This window comes from Carcharodon carcharias, chromosome 1, assembly GCF_017639515.1.
Source record: "Carcharodon carcharias isolate sCarCar2 chromosome 1, sCarCar2.pri, whole genome shotgun sequence".
In the NCBI taxonomy this organism is placed as follows: domain Eukaryota; kingdom Metazoa; phylum Chordata; class Chondrichthyes; order Lamniformes; family Lamnidae; genus Carcharodon; species Carcharodon carcharias.
The window spans coordinates 22033846-22053253 of record NC_054467.1 but is presented as its reverse complement, the minus strand read 5'-3'; the positions used below and the strand labels follow the sequence as shown (position 1 = coordinate 22053253).

Sequence of the window (19408 nt, the reverse complement as noted above, 5' to 3'; positions counted from 1 at the left end):
ACTTTGCTGCCCATCCTGCTTTCAGAGCTGGGGTAGAGCACACTCCGGTGGGCCTCCACAGCATCCAGCAGTCGCTTGGGGGACACGTCATTGAAGCAGGGGGTCTGCAGTCTTTTTTCCTTTGCTGACCATGTCTCCTGGGCTGCGGTGGTGAGCTGGTGGCGATGAGCTTTTTGCTGGTGGCTGCCTTTTAAAGATAGTGGCTGACGTGATGTCACAGCGGGGTGATGGCTGGCGGGCATATGAGAGCCCCCCACTCGCCATGGAAACAGCATGTTTCGTGGGAGTGGAATAATAATGAGGCAGGTTCGGGAAGATACAGCATGAAATCCTGTCATTTTCGTTGGCGGGTAGGACTCCATTTTACCCGCCCGCTACCGCACTTAGTGCACTCCTGGGGAAATTCCTCCTGGAGTATCACTCAATGGTAGAGACCATTGTATGAGTGACAATAGGATTGAATTGTGTTCATGGAAATAATCAGGTGGTACATAAATTTTAAAGAGATTGTTTTAAAGAAGAAAATGACATGATCAATTCAATGAGAAAACCAGGGTATATTTTTAAAAATAAATGTTATACATTTATTGTTCATCAATGGTATTCTTTAACTCATACGTGAATGCAACCTGGGGCAAATTGGCAGGGTATGTTATAAAGCCAGGGAATACTTTTGTTGGAGCAGAGATGCCTGAGGGGCGACCTGATCGGGGTGTACAAGATTACGAGGAGCATGGACAGGGTGGATAGGGAGCAGCTGTTCCCCTTAGTTGAAGGGTCAGTCACAAGGGGACATAAGTTCAAGGTGAGGGGCAGGAGGTTTAGGGGGGATGCGGGGAAAAACCTCTTTACCCAGAGGGTGGTGACGGTCTGGAATGCACTGCTTGAGAGGGTGGTGGAGGCGGGTTGCCTCACATCCTTTAAAAAGTACCTGGATGAGCACTTGGCACATCGTAACATTGAAGGCTATGGGCCAAGTAAATGGGATGAGGTAGGTAGGTCAGGTGTTTATCACGTGTCAGTGCAGACTCGATGGGCCGAAGGGCCTCTTCTGCACTGTGATATTGTGAAAAGCGTTACTTTTACTCCACTCCCTTCCGTCCATCATCTGATGATTAAAGCGAGTTTGGCTTCCAAGGATAAAGATGACTTCATAATAAATGAAAATAATGTCAAAATCCTTAATGCCTGGAGTTCAACACTGATTTTTTAGGAAATATGTTCACTTCGAACTGAAATGAGGTTCCACCATTGTATTCAACTTTATGGCAGATCAATTTAGCTTTAAAATACAACAGATTTGTAGGTTTTTGAACTGTCCATTCATCAAAATTCTCATAACTTCTATAATCAGTTGTAAAACTATATTGTCCTTGGGGTTGTAACAGGTCAAACTTCCCTGAATCTCGATATCAGTGGCGTAGCCAAAGTTAGCACCTGCTTCACAGCTGGGAAGCTGCAGAGCACCCTGGGTGCATATGGTTATCTCCATATTTATCAAGCACGTACCTCATATGGAACCGCTATTCTCTCACACTCTCAGTAGAAAAACCTTCATACCTTGGACTCTTTGTAAATGGAACATTAAGTCAATTTTGCTGGAGTGATAATAGTGGGTGCAGGGGCCATTGATATGGAGATGGGTCTACAGAGTCGGGAGATTTCGAGCTCCCCACCTTTGTAGCGAAAATTCGGCCCTTTATTGAGACCCTGATTTCAGTCCCAGTGTGAAAGATGAACATTGAATTTAGTGGGTCCTACAACCTTCATTTGACCCCCATTCTGCACTTAGTTTTGTTTTGAATTTGTCACATCATCAACGAAATAAAACATTTTCCATATGCAATAGCAGATTTTCAAAAACTGTTTGAAACAAAGCACGTTAGCTGGTTGATTGAATGTTAGCCCTCTTGACCGTACCATTTTAGTCAAGGGTGACAACATGAATGCGAGGATTAGCGAGCAGGCGGTAGGGACTTGATAAGATTGCAATTGAAACACTTATAATTAGTGTAGAGTATGAACTAAACTGACTACATCATATTTTATGAAGTCTCCGTTTAATATGAATTTATAATGGCAAGCACAACCACTTTCTCTGCTGTTACTGTCAGAAGGTGATTTAAGTTAAATGACTTTGGCAATTAGATGAGTAAGTTTGAACTCATTTCAATGGGAGCAGCAGTGATTTAGAAGGTCTATGTGTTATATAACTGCCCAAAATATATACCTTTTAAAAGTTGATGTCTTGCTCGAATGTGTGTTTGACATTAGCAATGCACCAAAAAACATTTTTAAAAATTTTGCTTTTGGGTGCTATTTTAAAGAAAGAGGAGGTTCTGAAATGTTTTCTTGCCTGAGGTCAAATGAAAGTATAATATAGAATGCAGCAATCTTTATAAATTACACAAGATTTTAGTTGGAATCTAATGGACCACAGAACATTGTAAATAGTAGATTACTCTAGTGCAGTATTTTATTTTGTTTATTTATTTATAAGATGTCGACATCACTGGCAAGGCCAACATTTATTGACCATATCTAACTAACTCTGAGAAGTTGACAATGAGCTCCTTGAACCCCTGCAGTCCATGTGGTGAAGGAACCCTCACGGTGCTGATAGAGAGGGAGGATTTTGACATTATAATGACGAAGGAATGATGATATATTTCCAAGTCAGGATGGTGTGTGACTTGGATGGCAACTTGGAGGCGCGAGTGTTCCTAGGTTTTTGCCCACCAGTTTTAGGGGTGATGTTGAAGAAGTGCTGGTGAGTCGCTGCAGTATTTGTGGATGGTACACACAATGGCCACGCCATGTGGTGGTGAAGGGAATGGTTGTTTAAGGAGGTGGATAAATTGCTGATCAAGCGGCTGCTTTGTCCTAGACGGTGTCAAGATTTTTGAGTGCTGCTGGAGCTGCACTCACGCAGGCTAATAGAGAGTATTTTGTCACACTCTTGACTTCTACCTTATAGATGATGGAAAGGCTTTGGGGAATCAGGAGGTGAGACACTTGCCACAGAATACACAGCCTCTTGACCTACTCTTGTAGACACAGTATCTATGCGGCTGACCCAGTTAAGCTTCTGGTCAATGGTGACTGAGCCTCTCCACAGCATGTTGATGCTGGGGAATGCCCTCGAATGTCAAGGGGAGATGATTAGACTTTCTCTCATTGGAGATGTCATTGTCTAGCATTTCTGTGGTGAAAATGTTACTTGCAACTTATCAGCCCAATGCTAGATGTTGTCCAAAACTTTCTGCATGTGGGCATGGACTACTTCGTTATCTGAGGCATCACGAGTGGTACTGAACACTGTGTAAACATCAGCAATCATCTGATCTTATGATGGGGGGGAAGGTTATGATTGAAACAGCTGAGGTGGTTGAGCCTACAGCCTTGCCCTGAGGAACTGCTGCAGCAATTTCGTAGGGCTGAGACCTGCAACAACCAAAACCATCTATCTTTGCACTGGATGTGACCCCAGCTAGTGAATACTTCTTCCCCGATCCCCTTTGACTTCAATTTTCCTCGGGCATCTTTGTGCCACACTCTGCCAAATGCTGCCGTGATGTTGAGGGCATTCACTATACCCTCATCTCTGGAAATCAGTTATTTGTCCGGGTTTTGACCAAGGCATTAATGAGGTCTGATACCGAGTGATCCTGGCAGAATCCAAACTGAGTTTATTGGCAATTAAGTGCCATTTGATAGCACTGTGGATGACACCTTCCATTACTTTGCTGACAATTGAGATTAGGCTGTGGTGGCAGTATTGAGCTGGATTGTAATTGCCTTGCTTTTTGTGGACAGGTCATACCTGGGCAATTTTCTACTTTGTTGGGTAGATGCCAGTGTTGCAGCTGTATTGGAACAGCTTGGCTAGGGGCGTGGCTAGTTCTGGAGCACAGGTCTTTGGCACTACAACCAAAGGTTGTCAGGCTCTACAGCCTATGTTGTATCCTTTATGCTCCACTGTTTATTGATATCACTTGGAGTCGAAAGAATTGGTTGGAGACTGATATCTGTGATCCTGGAACCCTCAGGAGGAGACCAAGATGGACCATCCACTTGGCACTCCTGGCTGATGATGACTGAGATTAATTTAGCCTTGTCTTGTGCAGGGTTCTGTTATCACTGAGGATGGGGATGCTCTTTCTCTCATTTGTTGTTTAGTTGTCCATTGCCATTCACAACTAGATACGGCAAGACTGCAGAGCTTTGTTTTGATCTGTTGGTTGTGGGATCGCTTAACTTTTGTATAGCATGCTGCTTCTGCTGTATAGTATGCATATATTCCTATTTTTTAACTTCACCAGGTTGGAATCTCAGTTTTAGTTGCTCCTGGCATGCTTTTCTACAATCTCCCTTGAACCAGGGTTGGCCACCTTGTTGTTGGTAATGATAAGATTGAGAGATATGCTGGGCCAGGAGGTGACAGCTTGTGTTGCAATACAATTCTGCTGCAGCTGGTGGCCCACAGAGCTGCTTGGATGCCCAATTTTGAGCTGCTAGATCTTATCTGAATCTATCCCATTTAACGGGGTGGTGGTGCCACACAATCTGATGGATGGTGTCCTCGGTTTGAACAAGGACTGTGCGGTGGTAACTGCTATCAATATGGTCAGCAGTTATGCTACCGAGTCACTCTTGGTGGTGGATATTGAAGTCTCTGACCAGAGCACATTCTATTCCCTTGTTACTCTCAGTGCCTGTTTCAAGTGCTGCTTATCATGGAGGAGTACTAATAGGAGTACTAATTCATCAGCTGAGGGAGGGCAGTAGGTGGTAGCCAGCAGGTTCGAGCTGGTGCCATGAGATTTCATGAGGAGCAGAGTCAAAGTTGAGGACTCCCAAAGCACAATATATTGCAATAATCCCTCGGGTCTGTCCTCCTGGCAGGAAAAGATATACTCAGGAATGGTGATTGAGCAGCCTGGGACATCAGCAGAAAGGAATGATTCTATGGGTATATTTCAGGCTTTTGGTTGACTACTTATTGAGACTGTTCTCCCATTTTTGGCAGAAGGCTTCATATGTTAGTGAGGAGGACTTTGCAGGGTTGACTGGGTTGGGTGTACCTTTGTTGTCTCCTAATCCCATGCCTAAATCAAAGCCAGGTGGTCATCCGGTTTTATTCTTACAGTGATTTTTCATAGTGGTTTGATAGACCTGCACAAATATAATATAAAAGCCAAATACTGTGGATGCTGGAAATCCGAAACAAAAACAGAAAATGCTGGAAAAACCGGAATGTCGACAGTGGGGGGAAGGGAAGATGTGTTTGGTGGTGGCATCATGCTGGAATTGGTGGAGGATGATCCTTTGAATCCGAAGGCTGGTGGGGTGTCCTCACTTGGGGCTTGTCCTCACTTTTCACCCCACCAGCCTCCGCATTCTAAGTATCAGGTGAAGTAGCACTTTACTTTCACCTCCTTCAATTTGGTCTACTACATTCACTGCTCCCAATGCAGCCTCTCCACATTGGAGAGACCAAACGCAGACTGGGTGTCTGCTTCGCGGAACACCTTTGGTCTGTCCGCAAGCATGACCCAGATCTTCCTGTCACTTGCCATTTCAACACCCCACCCTGCTCTCATGCCCACATGTCTGACCTTGGCCTGCTGCAATGTTCCAGTGAAGCTCAACACAAACTAGAGCAACAGCACCTCATCTTCCGATTAGGCACTTTACTGACTTCAAGACTTAACTTTGAGTTTAACAACTTCAGGTCATGAACTCTGTCCTCCATCCTCACCTCTTTTTTTATCCCCTTCTTTCAATATTCATTTTAATTTTTATTTTTTATCCAATTTTTATTTTTATTTCATTTTATTCATTGTTTTACCCCCACCTTTTTTCCTATTTTCAATCTTTTTTCCCTCCGCTGTCCCCTCCCCCCACCCCACCCCCCCTTCAAGGGCCATCTGTCACTTGTTCATGATGTTCTTTCCAGAGTGCTTACCCTTGTAGCTGCTATTATCACATTCTGCTTTCTGACCTTAATGTTGCCATCAGTATCTCCTTTAGCCAGTACCACGACCATTAACACGCCTTTGTCCTTTTGTTCATGGCACCTTTGTCAATCTCTCCTTTTCCCCCACCTATCGCTGGCCTTCTATCCAGCTTCACCTGCTCCACCCCACGTAAACAGTATAAATCTCATCACATTTTTACTTCTCTTTAGCTCTGAAGAAGAGTCATATGGACTCGAAACGTTCACTCTGTTTCTCCACAGATGCTGCTAGGCCTCCTAAGTTTTTCCAGCATTTTCTGCTTTTGTTTGTGATAGACCTGCATGTCTTGCTAGGCAGTTCAAGAGGACATTTAAGAGTCACTGCTTTAACTAGAGTCACATATGGGGAAGACTGGGATAAGAACAGAAGATTTCCTTCCCAAAAGGACATGAATGAACCAAAGGGATTTTAGTGACAATCTGGTAGTTACATGATCACCAGATTTTATATCCCAGGTTTATTTAATTCATTGAATTTAAATTACCCAACTGCTTTGATGGGATTGTATACAGCATTAGTCAAGGTCTCTGGATTAATAGTCTACTAACATAATCGCGATACTGCCCTACGCTAAATAATTTTTTGTTTGGAATTGTCTGCAACAAAATTTTATATGGTCGCCTGAATAAAAAAGGTCACAAACACCAAACTAATGCTCTATTAGTCTGACCAGAATTGGTATCTGCTGGTGCCCTCATTCCAGTGGTGACCCAATCTGAAACAAACTGGAGGTGCCACTATGCCTTGAGTTTTCTTGGAGCTGCTTCCCTCCTTCAATGAAAAGTTCCATCAGCGAAGTGGGAGCAGATGGCTTCTGAAGTTGAAATTTCCTAGCATGGTGGGTCTGGGCTCCTGGAAGCCATATTCCTAGCCTGGAGTATCAGTTTGCTCGATTCCAAGCAAAGCCTTCAACTTCAGTTCACAGCATACAGCTAGGTATGGAAAATATATTTTTGACCATGGCAACTCAGTGGAAAATATCTGACAGAAGCATAACTCTCTCAGGCCCAGTTCTAATCAGCTTGCAGCAGGCACCTTGCATTTGGTATTGATGGTGTAGACTGGTTTAGGGCAGCTGTGTGATAATTAGAATCAGGTCTTAGGCACCTTCCCCTGAGGGGGAGACTCAAGATCACATGAATCAGCATAAGCTGTTTAACGTTATTATTATTCCATTTTGGAGTCAATTTAACTGGTCCTGAGCTCCGGAATTCCAAGTAATCCCGGCAGATGAGCCAATCATTTCTGTTGCAGGGGTTTTACTAATAAAGAATGCAGCAAAGTGTTTGGTAAAGCTTATTCTAGTTTGGGAAAGGGAAGAGCTATATGCCATATACTTAGAATTACATAATTCTCAAGTAACAGAATGATTATTGATGTGGTATTATAAAGCTTCCATGAATGTATTTTACTGAGAGAGTTGGAAACTGGACTGCTCTACCCGAAAAGATGCTGGAAGCTGATTCCATAAGTAACTTTAAAAGGGAATTGGATGGGTGCGTAAGGATGAGAACATTACAAGGCTGGGGTATAGGCCGGAGCTTTCAGAGAATCAGCTCAGGCACACGGACTGAATCCTTCTGCACAGTACGTTTCTGACTGTGTGATTCCAGGCCATAAAAAAGGGTGAACCAAGCACTGGGCTTTATTCCTGGAGGAATAGAATTTAAAAGAATGGAAGTCATGATAAACCTGTAGCGAACCTTAGTTAGACCCCACTTAGAATATTGTGTGCAGTTCTGGTCGCTGTGTTATAAAAAAGGATATTGGAGGCACTGGAGAACATACAGTGAAGATTTACAAGGATGATACCGGAAATGCATGGGTATATATATCAGGAAAGGATTGATAGGCTGGATCTCTTCTCTTTCTTGAATAAAGAAGGCTGAAGGGTGACCTAAGAGAGGCCTTTAAAATTATGAAAGGTTTTGATAGAGTAGATACAGAGGGAGTTTCCTCTTGTGGGGAAGAGCATAACCAATATAATATAGTCACCAAGAAATCAAACAGGGAATTCAGAAGAAACTTGTTTACCTAAAGAGTGATGAGAATGTGGCAGTAAATTGTACAGATGCATTTAAGGGGAAACGAGACAAGATTTGAGGGAGAACGGAATAGAGGGTTATGATGGTGGATTTAGATGAGGAAAGATGGGAGGAGGCTCAAGTGGGGCATAAACACTAGCATGGGCTGGTTGGGCTGAATGGCCAGTTCCTGTGCTGTATATCCTATTGTTATAATCTGTGTGGAGACCAATAAACTAAAAGAACCAAACCCATCAAACAACCCCAATGGACGGAACCAATGGACAAGATTTCACTTCTTATAACTTTTAATTTAACAATCAAAGCAAAATCAACATGAATTAAACATGAATTAGCAGTCAAATTGTATTCAAAGAAACTATAAATTACACTTTAAATAGCCAATAAAACAAAGATAGATCTCACAGATTTACTGGCAGTCTCCTTAGCACATATGGCATCACGTTCAGCCACAAAGTCCTTCAAAATCAGTTCAACTCCTTTTCTTCATGCAGGATTTGGTTATTGAGTCACCTTTGACACAAGCATTACTCCATCCGAGTTCCACAAATACGGTCATCACCAAAGGCGAGCGCTTCTAAAAAAGCTCCTTAGCTTGGCTCATGACAGTCTTGAGGGTATGGATTCCCCAGAGTCACCTTAATTGACTACTTAGTAACACCCCAATGCACTATATGTCTGGCTCTAGTTAATCAATCCTTCCAAAAACTGAAGCAGCAGCAGGACCTTTATTTCACTATACCTGCTGCTAAATCCAGCTTTTGGTTTTCCATCTTTTCAGCTATCCCACGCATATAACTCTCTGCCACCTGTCTGTACTGCTCTGCTGCTGAAATCTAATCCTTGAGAGTCCTGTTTTTAAAAAACTTTTGAATTTAATCAGCCTTCGTTTCCTTAGCAACCTGAAGTCACAGTTTGATTTCCCAGAAATCTGATGTCACAGCCAGGAACCCAAAGTCACAATTCCCTTTCCAGAAACCTGAAATTTTATTTTCTCTTTCAATTCGGGAATGTCTCAAAAAAATGCAGGCTTTGAAACCAAAGACAGAGCACCAACCAGAACATTTGGTAAACCATCGGTGCAGATTACAACTTTCACACCCCTGGTCCTGCAAACTATGGATTTCATTGCACTATTCATAAATAAATTTTTCAAGAAAATAGTGTATTTTAAAAAAAAGGCATGGATCTACATTGGCCATTTGGAATTTGAGGAAGTATTGAGCCTATGATTTATGTTTGAGGTAATAAGGCTGTAATGATTTTCCCCTTTAAGAGCTCTGTTGAAGGTGCTGACTCATGTTTGGGTTTGACTCTATAAGCATTGGCTGTCCTACATCCAACTCTGTCCAGGTTGTGACATTCCTATTGGATGTGAGGCAGCCTCCAGAGGGCTGTCTCACAGCAGATCATGTTATAGCAGGAGTTCTCAGCTGGAGGTCCATGGCCCCCTAAGGGTTGGCGAGAAGTTTCAAGGAACCTGTCAAAGCAGCACTCTTCAGGAATGATATCGTTTTAAAAACTCCACTTTGTGAGCAAGAATACCAATGTCAGTAGTGGTCCATTTCCTACTAAGAATGAGATCTCAAAATCTGCTATACGTATTCTTACCCACCTCCGAAAAAAAAGGTGAATTCAGTGCACCAATGCAAAGTTGAGCCAAGAGGTCATTGCCACTGGTGTTGGAGGAAAGTAGACCGCAGTCCCTCTCCTCTTCAAGTTCCCTTAGTGACCATTGACAGCAAGTTATTTTCCCATCAGGCCATGGGGGTGGGCATGTTCTCCTTCCGCCATGTTTAAATCCAGTTAGCATTGCAACAGGTCAATGGAGTTTGATGTCCATTTTGTTGGGTAAATGAGCTGAGAGTTGATTCAAGAGTGTTGGTGCATGTTCGGCTGACTTCACCTTTCCCTCTATAGTCGGCAGACTGCTGCTTGTCCGTGGCTGTATTTACAGACCTGGAGACAGGCAGCTGATCAAACTGCCTGGCACTGCCCGGAGTTCGCGGCCATGGGTTCTAGTCCTAGGACCATCACTCAACACGACCTGCGGGTGGCCATGAGAGTTGACCTTTTTATATATTGGGAAATGAGTCTGGAGCTTAAGTGTACATCATATATGTTGTGGGATCTTGTGTGCAAATTTGTTGTTGGTTTTTACTATGCAGCAGGAGCGACTTAAAAATAATTGTACTGCTTTCTACAGAGCTTGTGAAATTGTTATACCTTGGGGGGAGGGGGTCCTCAGAACCAAAGAGGTTGAGAACCCCTGCACTAGAGGAGCTTAATATCACTGGAGCATGAGTAGGCCATTCACAATCAGAGTCGTGTAACTCCAGCTTAAAAATCTCATCTGATAAATGGGCATCTTTGACCAAAATTTTCTTACATGAACTCTTTGAAATGGCATTTATAATGCAATTCTTGTACATGTTGTTAAAATTGGAGTTTTTGGAAAAGCCTTTACAGTCCAGGAAAGGTTGTCACCAGGATTTCATGGGTTCTGCTTGACCCTAACGCGAATAACACTTGATAGCAAGTTGTGTGATGAAATTCAACATTTTGCATCCTGACATTTGAATGCTTTCCCATCGTGTTTATGTACAGGGGAATATTCAATAGTAGTTATGAAGTAGAATTTTGAAAGTGCAAAGAGCTATAAAATGTTTTCTCACGAAGGAAACATCAAAGTGTTTTTTTCAGCATCATGTATTCTCCTTCACTATATGTTTTGGAAATGTAAATCAGTTATGTAGAGTCTCTGATCCTGCTCTGAGTGGGGTCCAGCACTCACAGGAAACACGTGTTGAAGTTAGGTTTGTACAAATTCAGTACTGATTGTCTAACCTGCCGTCCCTTCAATCATGGTGCCCTGCTGGGAGTATGAGCATCTTCTATCTGTTTGGCTATCCCTCCAATTAATTCATCTCTTTTCCCTGGAGATCTGACAGGTGTCATCATCTGAGCTGCTCCAGTGTTATGGAGTGGCATGCATATGCCCTCCTTCATTTCTAATCTGTGCTTTGCACTGACTTGAAAGCTGATAGTTTTTCTCAGAGCCCAAATGGAGCTTTTGTAGACAGGCCCTGTAAGGTCAACTTGAGGAGTTGCTGTGAAACCATGACACAACTGGGGAACCTACTGTGAAATCAATGCTGCATTCTTCCAGGTAGATTTCCACCAAAACATTTCACTCTCACACACAAGTAGAATTAACATATTAAATCTACTATGCCTGCTGTCCTGTTTTCACTCACAGTATTCCAGAAATAAATATTAATTTTGATTTTACTGCTAAAGGGCTACTAATTTCTTAGCATTGTAAACATTTAAACTACTAGCTAGAATCTTACTACTAGTAAACTCCTGTTCCTTAGCTCAACATCGATGATGGGGCCATTCCATTGTTGTCGGTTCTGAACTAGCCTGACCTGTATCCCTTTCTGTGGCCAGTCAGTCAGAACATTGTCTAGCCACAGCCTACTTAGTCTTCTCTGGTTTCCTGTTCCATGTAATTCTGTAGGCAGGACCTTGAAAGATATTCTACCTCTTTCCATCCTTGAAAGGTTCCCAAGCCAATGCAGTCATCTTTAGCTTTATACCTAACTATAAGGCAGTATTTTATTGTGATTTTCTTTTTTGGTTGTCTCTTGTGTTCTCCAGGTGAATAAGCTAGAAAGGGAAAAAGTTCAAGAAGTGAAGCAAGTGCGGGAACTGGAGCAGCATAAGCATACAGTGCTTACCACAGACCTCAAGGCCAAACTCCACGAAGAGAAAATGAAGGAGCTGCAAACAGTCCGCGAGATCCTGCTAAAGCAACACGAACAGGAACTAGCCCGCGCAATCAAAATTAAGGACAGCGAAATCCAGCGACTCCAATCCACTCTGAATGTACTACGGGATGGGGCAGCTGACAAAGTTAAAACCGCCTTGCTCAACGAAGCCAGGGAAGAAGCTCGGAAGGGCTTTGACGTTGAGCGCACCAAGCTGCAGCAGGAGATAGTGGAACTGAAATCCACAAAGAGGCAGGCGGAGGAATCCCTGAACTATATTGTACAGGCTGACAAGAAGAAAGCTGCTGACCTGAGAAGTGCTCATCAGTCCCATCAGGACGAGATAACCAGAATAAAGAGAGAATGTGAGAGAGACATTCGCAGGCTGGTAAGTAGAGGAAATGGAACTGCATGTGTCTTATGCTGTAGGTACCAAGATTAGAATTAAACCCCTTTTACTGATTGCAGAAGCTGAGTTTTATTAATTACAGAATAATTAGTCTTAGCTTGCATTTCAAGTTGCTCCAGAGAGACCTTTAGTCATTAGCTGGGGAAAGTGATAAGGTTTGTGGTTGAAGAGATCCATGGGTTTAAGCCCAAATAGTAGTTTTTTAAAGTCAAGTTACATTGCCACAATTTCTGTTAGCTTTCAAACAAGTATGTATATAATATATATCTATACCACATATACGTACATACAATATATATGTAAAATAATTGAGTGCTTCTTTTAAATGAGCAGACTACTGTACCCTGTGAAAAATGAGATAAATGATGAAAACAGACTAGCAGCTAACATAAAAGGGAATCCCAAGGTCTTCTATAAACATGTAAATAATAAAAGGGTGGTAAAAGAAAGGGTAGGGCCAATTAGGAATGAAAAAAAATCACTTGAATGTGGAGGGAGGAGAAGTAGCAGAGGTGTTGAACGAGTACTTTGCATCTGTTTTTACAAAGGAAAAGGATGCTATCCAGACCAATTTGAGAGAGGAAGTAACTGGTATACTCAAGGAATTTACAATTGAGAAGGAGGAGGTGTTAGGCTATCTTTACTTAAAATTGATAAGATACCAGGACCAGATGAGATGCATCCTAGGATACTGAGGGAGGTGAGAGTGGAAATTTCAGAGGCACTGGTGATTATCTTGCAGTCTTCCTTAGATACAGGTGTGGTGTCAGGGGACTGGAGAATTGTGAATGTTACACACTTGTTCTAAAAGGGGTGCAAGGATAAAGCCAGCAAATACAGACCAGTCAGTTTGACCTCATTGGTAGGGAAACTTCTGGAAACTATAGTTCAGGACAAAATCAGTAGTCACTTAGACAGGTGCAGGGTAATTTAGAAAGCCGGCATGGATTCATTAAGGGAAAATCATGTTTAACTAACTTGCTGGAGTTTTTTGAGGTGGTAACAGAGAATGTTGATAAGGGCAATGCTGTTGATGTGGTGTATATGGATTTTCAAAAGGCATTTGATACAGTGCCACACAACAGACTTGTGAGCAAAATTCTAGGTCATGGAATAAAAGGGAAAGTAAGACTTGGATAAAAAATTGGCTGAGTGACAGGAAACAGAAAATAGTGATAAATGGTTTTCAGATTAGAGGAAGGTTTGTAGTGGAGTTCCTCAGGGGTCAGTGTTGGGACCCTTGCTCTTCTTGATATATATTAATGATCCAGACTGTGAGGTGCATGGCTTGATTTAAAAATTTGCGGATGATACAAAGATGGGAAGTGTTGCCAACAGTGATGGGGTAGTCTTGAACTTCAGAAGGACATAGGCTGGAACTTTTTGTCACATGCGCCTGACCCGAACGGGTGTAAGATCACGCAAAATGAAGCCGGGCGAGCGTCCCGACGACATTGTGCACTCATGTGATATTTCACTCGGCAGGCACACGCATAAGTCTGAAAAGTGCCCACCGACAATTAAGCAGGCAATTAAGCCCATTAACCGTTCAATTGAAAGCAATTTTTTTGTGGCCTGTCCATCCTTAACGGTTGGTGGTTGGGCCAATCGGCCAGGCGGACTTTACATTTTTGATGAAATCTCATCCAAGGGTGGGATGAAATCTCCATTAGTATTTAAAATAAAAATAAATATCTGGGGATTTTTTTTTTAAATCAGGTCTGCTTTCAGGTGCTTGATTGTGCTGCATAGATATTTTTTGCAGCACTTTTGTGCTTCATTTTTTTTATTTGGATGTCTACGGCTCTCTGAGGCAGCTGTCTGTCTTCAGGGAGCTCAGTGGAAGCGCTCACCAGCACCTGTAGTGAAATCGGCGTCCACCTTCTTACCGCCCCCCCTACGGCAGTGCTGACTCTTTCTTTGGATGCGTTTCAAGCTAGCTGGCTGTTAGTTGGCAAGCCAGCGTAAGATCTGGGAACAGGTTTTACGTCCCCTTCCGGCCACGCTGACTTCGGGCGTACCCCGAGGGTAAAATTCAGGCCATAGACATATTGGTGGGTTGGGCAGATAAATGGCAGATGAAGTTCAATGCAGAGAAGTGTGAGGTGATTAATTTTGGCAGGAATAATGTGGAAATACAGCATAAAATAAAGAGAGAAACTCTAAAGGAGATGCAGGAACAAAGGGACCTCTCTGTATATGTACAGAAGTCAATGAAAGTGGCAGGGCATGTTGAGAGAGCAGTTAATAAAGCATATGGTATCCTAAGTTTTATTAACAGGGGCATTGGGTACAAGAGTAAGGAGGTATAAGACACTAGTTAGGCCTCACCTGGAGTACTGCATCCAGTTCTGGGCGCCATACTTGAGGAAGGATGTGAAGGCATTGGAAACAGTACAGAGGAGATTCACAACCATGATTCCAGGGATGTACAAATGTAGTTATGGGGATAGTTTGGAGAGGTTAGGTCTGTTTTCTCTGGAGAAAAGAAAGCTGAGAAGAGACTTACTAGAGGTATTCAAAATCCTGAGGGGTATGGACAGGGTAAATATTGAGAAACTGTTCCCACTCATGAGAACATCAAGAACTAAAGGGCACAGATTCAAAATAATTGGCAAATAGAGTAGAAGTGATGTGAGGAAAACTATTTTCACCCAGAGGGTCTTGGAGTCTGGAACGAACTTCTTGAAATGGAGGTGGAGGCAGGGTAAATCAAGGTATTCAAAAGAGAATTGGATTGCTATCTGAAAATAAAGAATGTGCAAGGTTACAGGGATAAGGCAGGGCAATGAGATTAGGTAGATTGCTCTTTCATTGAGCCAGTGCAGACTGGATGGGCTGAATGGCCTCCTTCTGCACTGTAGAGATTCTGTGAGCTCTGGGGAGGTAGTGCAGCATCAGAAAGCTGCCAGCCAATCGGATGAGCAATGGCCACAGCTGGGACCACAGCCGGGACCACAGCCAGTCCCCGTACAAGAGGGGGTTTTGGAAACCAGACTTAAGGTATGTCTGAAGTGTGCCCCAGTGAGGGGAGTGAGAGTGTTAGGGAGCTGTGTTTGAGCGGCTGGGGTGTGGGGTGGGTTTAAGTCAGGTGTATGACATGGGGGGAGTGCCTCCAATAGGCACAGGGCAGGCACTTATCTTGCTTGCTGACACCAGCCCATGTGCTGCTGTGGCACCCGCTTTTTAAAAATTCATTCATGGGATGTGGGCATCGCTGACTGGCATTTATTACCCATCCCTAGTTGCCTTTGAGAAGGTGGTGGTGAGCTTCCTTCTTGAACTGCTGCAGTCCATGTGGTGTAGGTACACCCAGAGTGCTGCCGATGTCAGGTGGTCGTCCAGTTTCATTCCTTATAGGCTTTGTAGCAATTTGATACAACTGAGAGGCTTGCTAGGCCATTTCAAAGGGTATTTAAGAGGCAACCACATTGCTGTGTGACTGGAGTCACATGTAGGTCAGGCGATTGTTATGGCCACAGCAGATGTTAATTGCTGTGCAAACCAAATCCCAGAGGGAAACTTGGTTTACCAGCCATATCTTTTTTTTGTATTCTGAAAACACGAAGAAAGCATACTGATCTCAGCAGCAAAAACTCCAGTAACACCTTTGGGATTTTACACATTGAAAGTAAAAGTTTTAGTAACAAGATTAAAAGAAAATGTAAGCACATAAGATTGCAGTTGCACAGTTAAAATTAGTCTTACAAAACATTCCCCCAAAAGACACTTTACTTGGTCAGACCCACAAGTAAACACCTTCCAGGCGACACACCCTTATAAATATTTAACTATAAAATTCAAGTAACATTACCCAAGGCAAACTGCTGTGGCTTTAATAAAGGCATACCACATGAGCTCTTGAACTCTCTCCCACTGTGATATAGAAATCCAAAACTTCAGAACAAAACTGCTTTTTGAAGCCCAAGACTTTTCTGGCTTGAATGGATGGCTGGTTCAAACAAATCTTCTCCCAGCCTGGTGCTGTGCCAAGAGATCTTCCTCACACAGTCAACAACCCACAGCTGCAGCTAATAGTTCACAATTACAGCTAACTTAAGCTTTCCACAATAACTCTGAAATGCCTTTTTCCTACGTTCATCTCAGGTTCCATTGTTCTCACACCTCTTTGAAACTCAAATCCTTTTAAATATAAAACCTTTCACGTTTTATTTTGTCTGCTTTTGGGTCAATAAATGTAATATAGCCCTCTTCTGTTTACCTATGGTACACCTGCAAGAAGCAAACATGTTTCTTTGTACCAATGACTCCCCTTTGATATTCACATGAACTCTCAACTGATCTAAAAATGCAAATGTTAGATCGAATCAATTCAATTGTACCTCAAGCATAACACCTGTACCCTTTGATGTTTTAAACCTCCAGGCAACCTGTCTTCTGGTAACCCTCCCCAGCTTGATTAACTAATTTACACACACACACACAGCCTCCTTCACAGAATAACACAATATTCCTCAAAAATATTTTTAAGAATCCATTCTCACACAATCAGCAGTGGTTTCATTGTCATCATTAGACTTTTAATTCCAGAAAAAATTCCACCATCTGCTGTGGTGGGATTCGGACCCAGTTCAAATTACCCTGGGTCTTTGGATTACTAGTCCAGTGTCAATACTACTATGCCACCGCCTCCTGCTTGCCATGGGCCTTCCCCTGCTGCAGGTAAAATATAGGAAGGAAAGAATTGCTCTGGAGAGAGTATAGAGGAGATTTACAAGAGTGTTGCCAGGGCTTGAAAATTGCAGCTATGAAGAAAGATTGGCTAGGCTTGTATAGATCACATACAGCAATGAAAGTGACATAAGTCTCTGGCCTCGAAAAGGGACAGGACACTTTAAGGTAATCATAGGTCAAAGCTTATTTAAGAAGTGACACCTCCATTCACTGAAACCCATGTGGAGCTATGGCTGCTGCCATTGGTTCAACAACAACAACTTCCATTTATACAGTGATTCTCATGTAATAAAATGTTCCAAGGAGTTTCACAACACTGATTACTGAACAAAATTTAATACCGAGTCACAGATAAAGATATTAGAGCAAATGACCAAAAGCTTGGCCAACGAGGTAGGTTTTAAAGAGCACCTTAAAGGAGGAATGGAAGAGAGGCAACGAGATTTAGGCAGGGAGTTCCAGAGCTTAGGACCTAAGCAACTTAAAGTACATCTGCCAATGGTGGAGTGGTTCAGCTGATAGATCACTGGATTTAGAAGCATTGGAGAAATGCAAAGAAAGATTTGCGAACATGGGTACAACTATTAAGATCGTAAAGGCCGGAGTTCTTTTCTGTAGAAGAGAAAAGGCTGAGGGCTGACCTGAAGGAGATCTTTAAAATAATGAAAGGGTTCCATAGGGTAGACGTGAAGAAGATGTCTCCATTTGTGGAGGAGTTCAAAACCAGGGGACATAACTACAAGATAATCACTAATAAATACAAGAGTAAGGTGGGAGGAAGATTGTGTTAGAGCATAATTACCGGCAGAGATCAGTTGGGCTGAATAGCCTGTTTCGAATCTGTGAAATTCTATGTAGTTCTATGTAACAGTCCGATCTCACTTTGCCATTATGAAAATCCAGCATCATTACATGTCAGATGTGAGGCCTCCTGGACACAGCAGCCAGGTGAATTGAGTTTACTATGCTGGAGACATTAAGATAAGTCGTTGACATCGTTTAAATATTTTGAAATACTGTGGCAAATAAAATGCACATTCTGAGGAAAAATAAATAACTTGCCAGTCTCTGAAAAGGTATCCCTGAGAGCTGGGGAGACTGTGGGGAGAGGACATTGTTGAGATATCTCTTATTCAGCGATGTAGATGAATACAGGCCTTTAGCTCATACCTGAGGACAAAGACCACAGAAAAGCAAAAAAACATAGAATATTAACAATCATTTGTGCCTCTATAATTGCTCCATTGCTGACAGACTGTGCAGTCTGGCTGTTTAAAAAGAAATCCAGGAATGAAATTTGCTAAAATGCAAATGTGTGCGTAGTTTCCAAAAATACACTTTAAATAAATATTCACAACCAGATTATATGAAGCCAGGTAGATTTGGTTGAAAGTAAATATCTGCTTATTGTATTCCAGAATGACAGAAAGGATGAAGCAAAGATTCAGAGACAAACAGAAATAAGAGGATTACAGTACTATTACTTCTATTATGATACTTTCATATGATGGGGAAAGCTTATAATGGGATGTCTATTGAAGAACATAAGAAATAGGAGCAGGAAGCGGCCATTCATCCCTTCGAACTTGCTCCACCATTCAATGAGATCATGGCTGATCTCCTACTTCAACACCATTTTCCTGCTCTATATCCATATCCCTTGATATGTTAAATATGTAGAAACCTATCAATATCAGTCATCAACATACCCAGCGATGGACCCTCCACAACCCTCTGGGGCAGAGAATTCCAAAGATTCACCACCCTATGAGTAAAGAAACTCCTCCTCATCCCAGCCCTAAATGGCAGGTGTCCCCTGGTTCTAGAACCTCCAGCCAGGGAAAACATCTTTCCTGCATCTACCCTTTTGAGCCTTGTAAGAATTTTGTATATTTGAACGAGACCACCTGTCATTCATCTAAATTCCAGAGAATAAAAGCCCAATCTATTTAATTTTTCTCCATAGGACAATCCCTCAATCTTATAAATTAGTTTGGTGAAGCTTTGATGCACTCCCTCTATGGTAAGAATATCTTTCCTTAGGTTATATCATTCCCTATGGTATGTCATTCGGTGGCCTTCTGAGAGGTCGAATGAATTGCCTCCCGCAACAGATCTCGGTGGGCAGCTTGATGTGATGTGTTCCATGGCCTGGGTTTCATGGCAAAGATCATTCAAAGATAAATAGGCGAGCAGAATGGGCAGGCAAGTGGCAGGTGGAACTTAAATTAAAAAGTGTGAGGTGATGAATTTTGGTGTAAAGGATAGGGAGAGGCATGTCGTCTTAATAGTACAGTTCTAAAGAGATTGCAAGAACAGAGGGATCTGGGCACGCATGTGCCCCGGGCTTTGAAAGTGGCAGGACATATTGAGAGAGTGGTTTGCAAAACATATGGGAGCTTGAGCTTCATAAATAGAGACATTGAATACAAAAGCATGGAAGTTATACAGAACGTTTATAAAAAC

The 19408-nt window shown here is 42.5% G+C and overlaps 1 protein-coding gene across 8 annotated transcripts in view; it reads left to right on the top strand.

Moving 5' to 3' along the window:
• The window catches only part of LOC121285316 (janus kinase and microtubule-interacting protein 1-like), a 377146-nt gene that overhangs the window by 210208 nt on the left and 147530 nt on the right, over window positions 1-19408 (top strand). For all 8 annotated transcript variants that reach the window (XM_041201824.1, XM_041201835.1, XM_041201778.1 and 5 more), the window contains one exon: window positions 11729-12226. In XM_041201824.1, the coding sequence (XP_041057758.1) occupies window positions 11729-12226 (498 nt within the window). The remainder of the gene's footprint in view (window positions 1-11728; window positions 12227-19408) is intronic.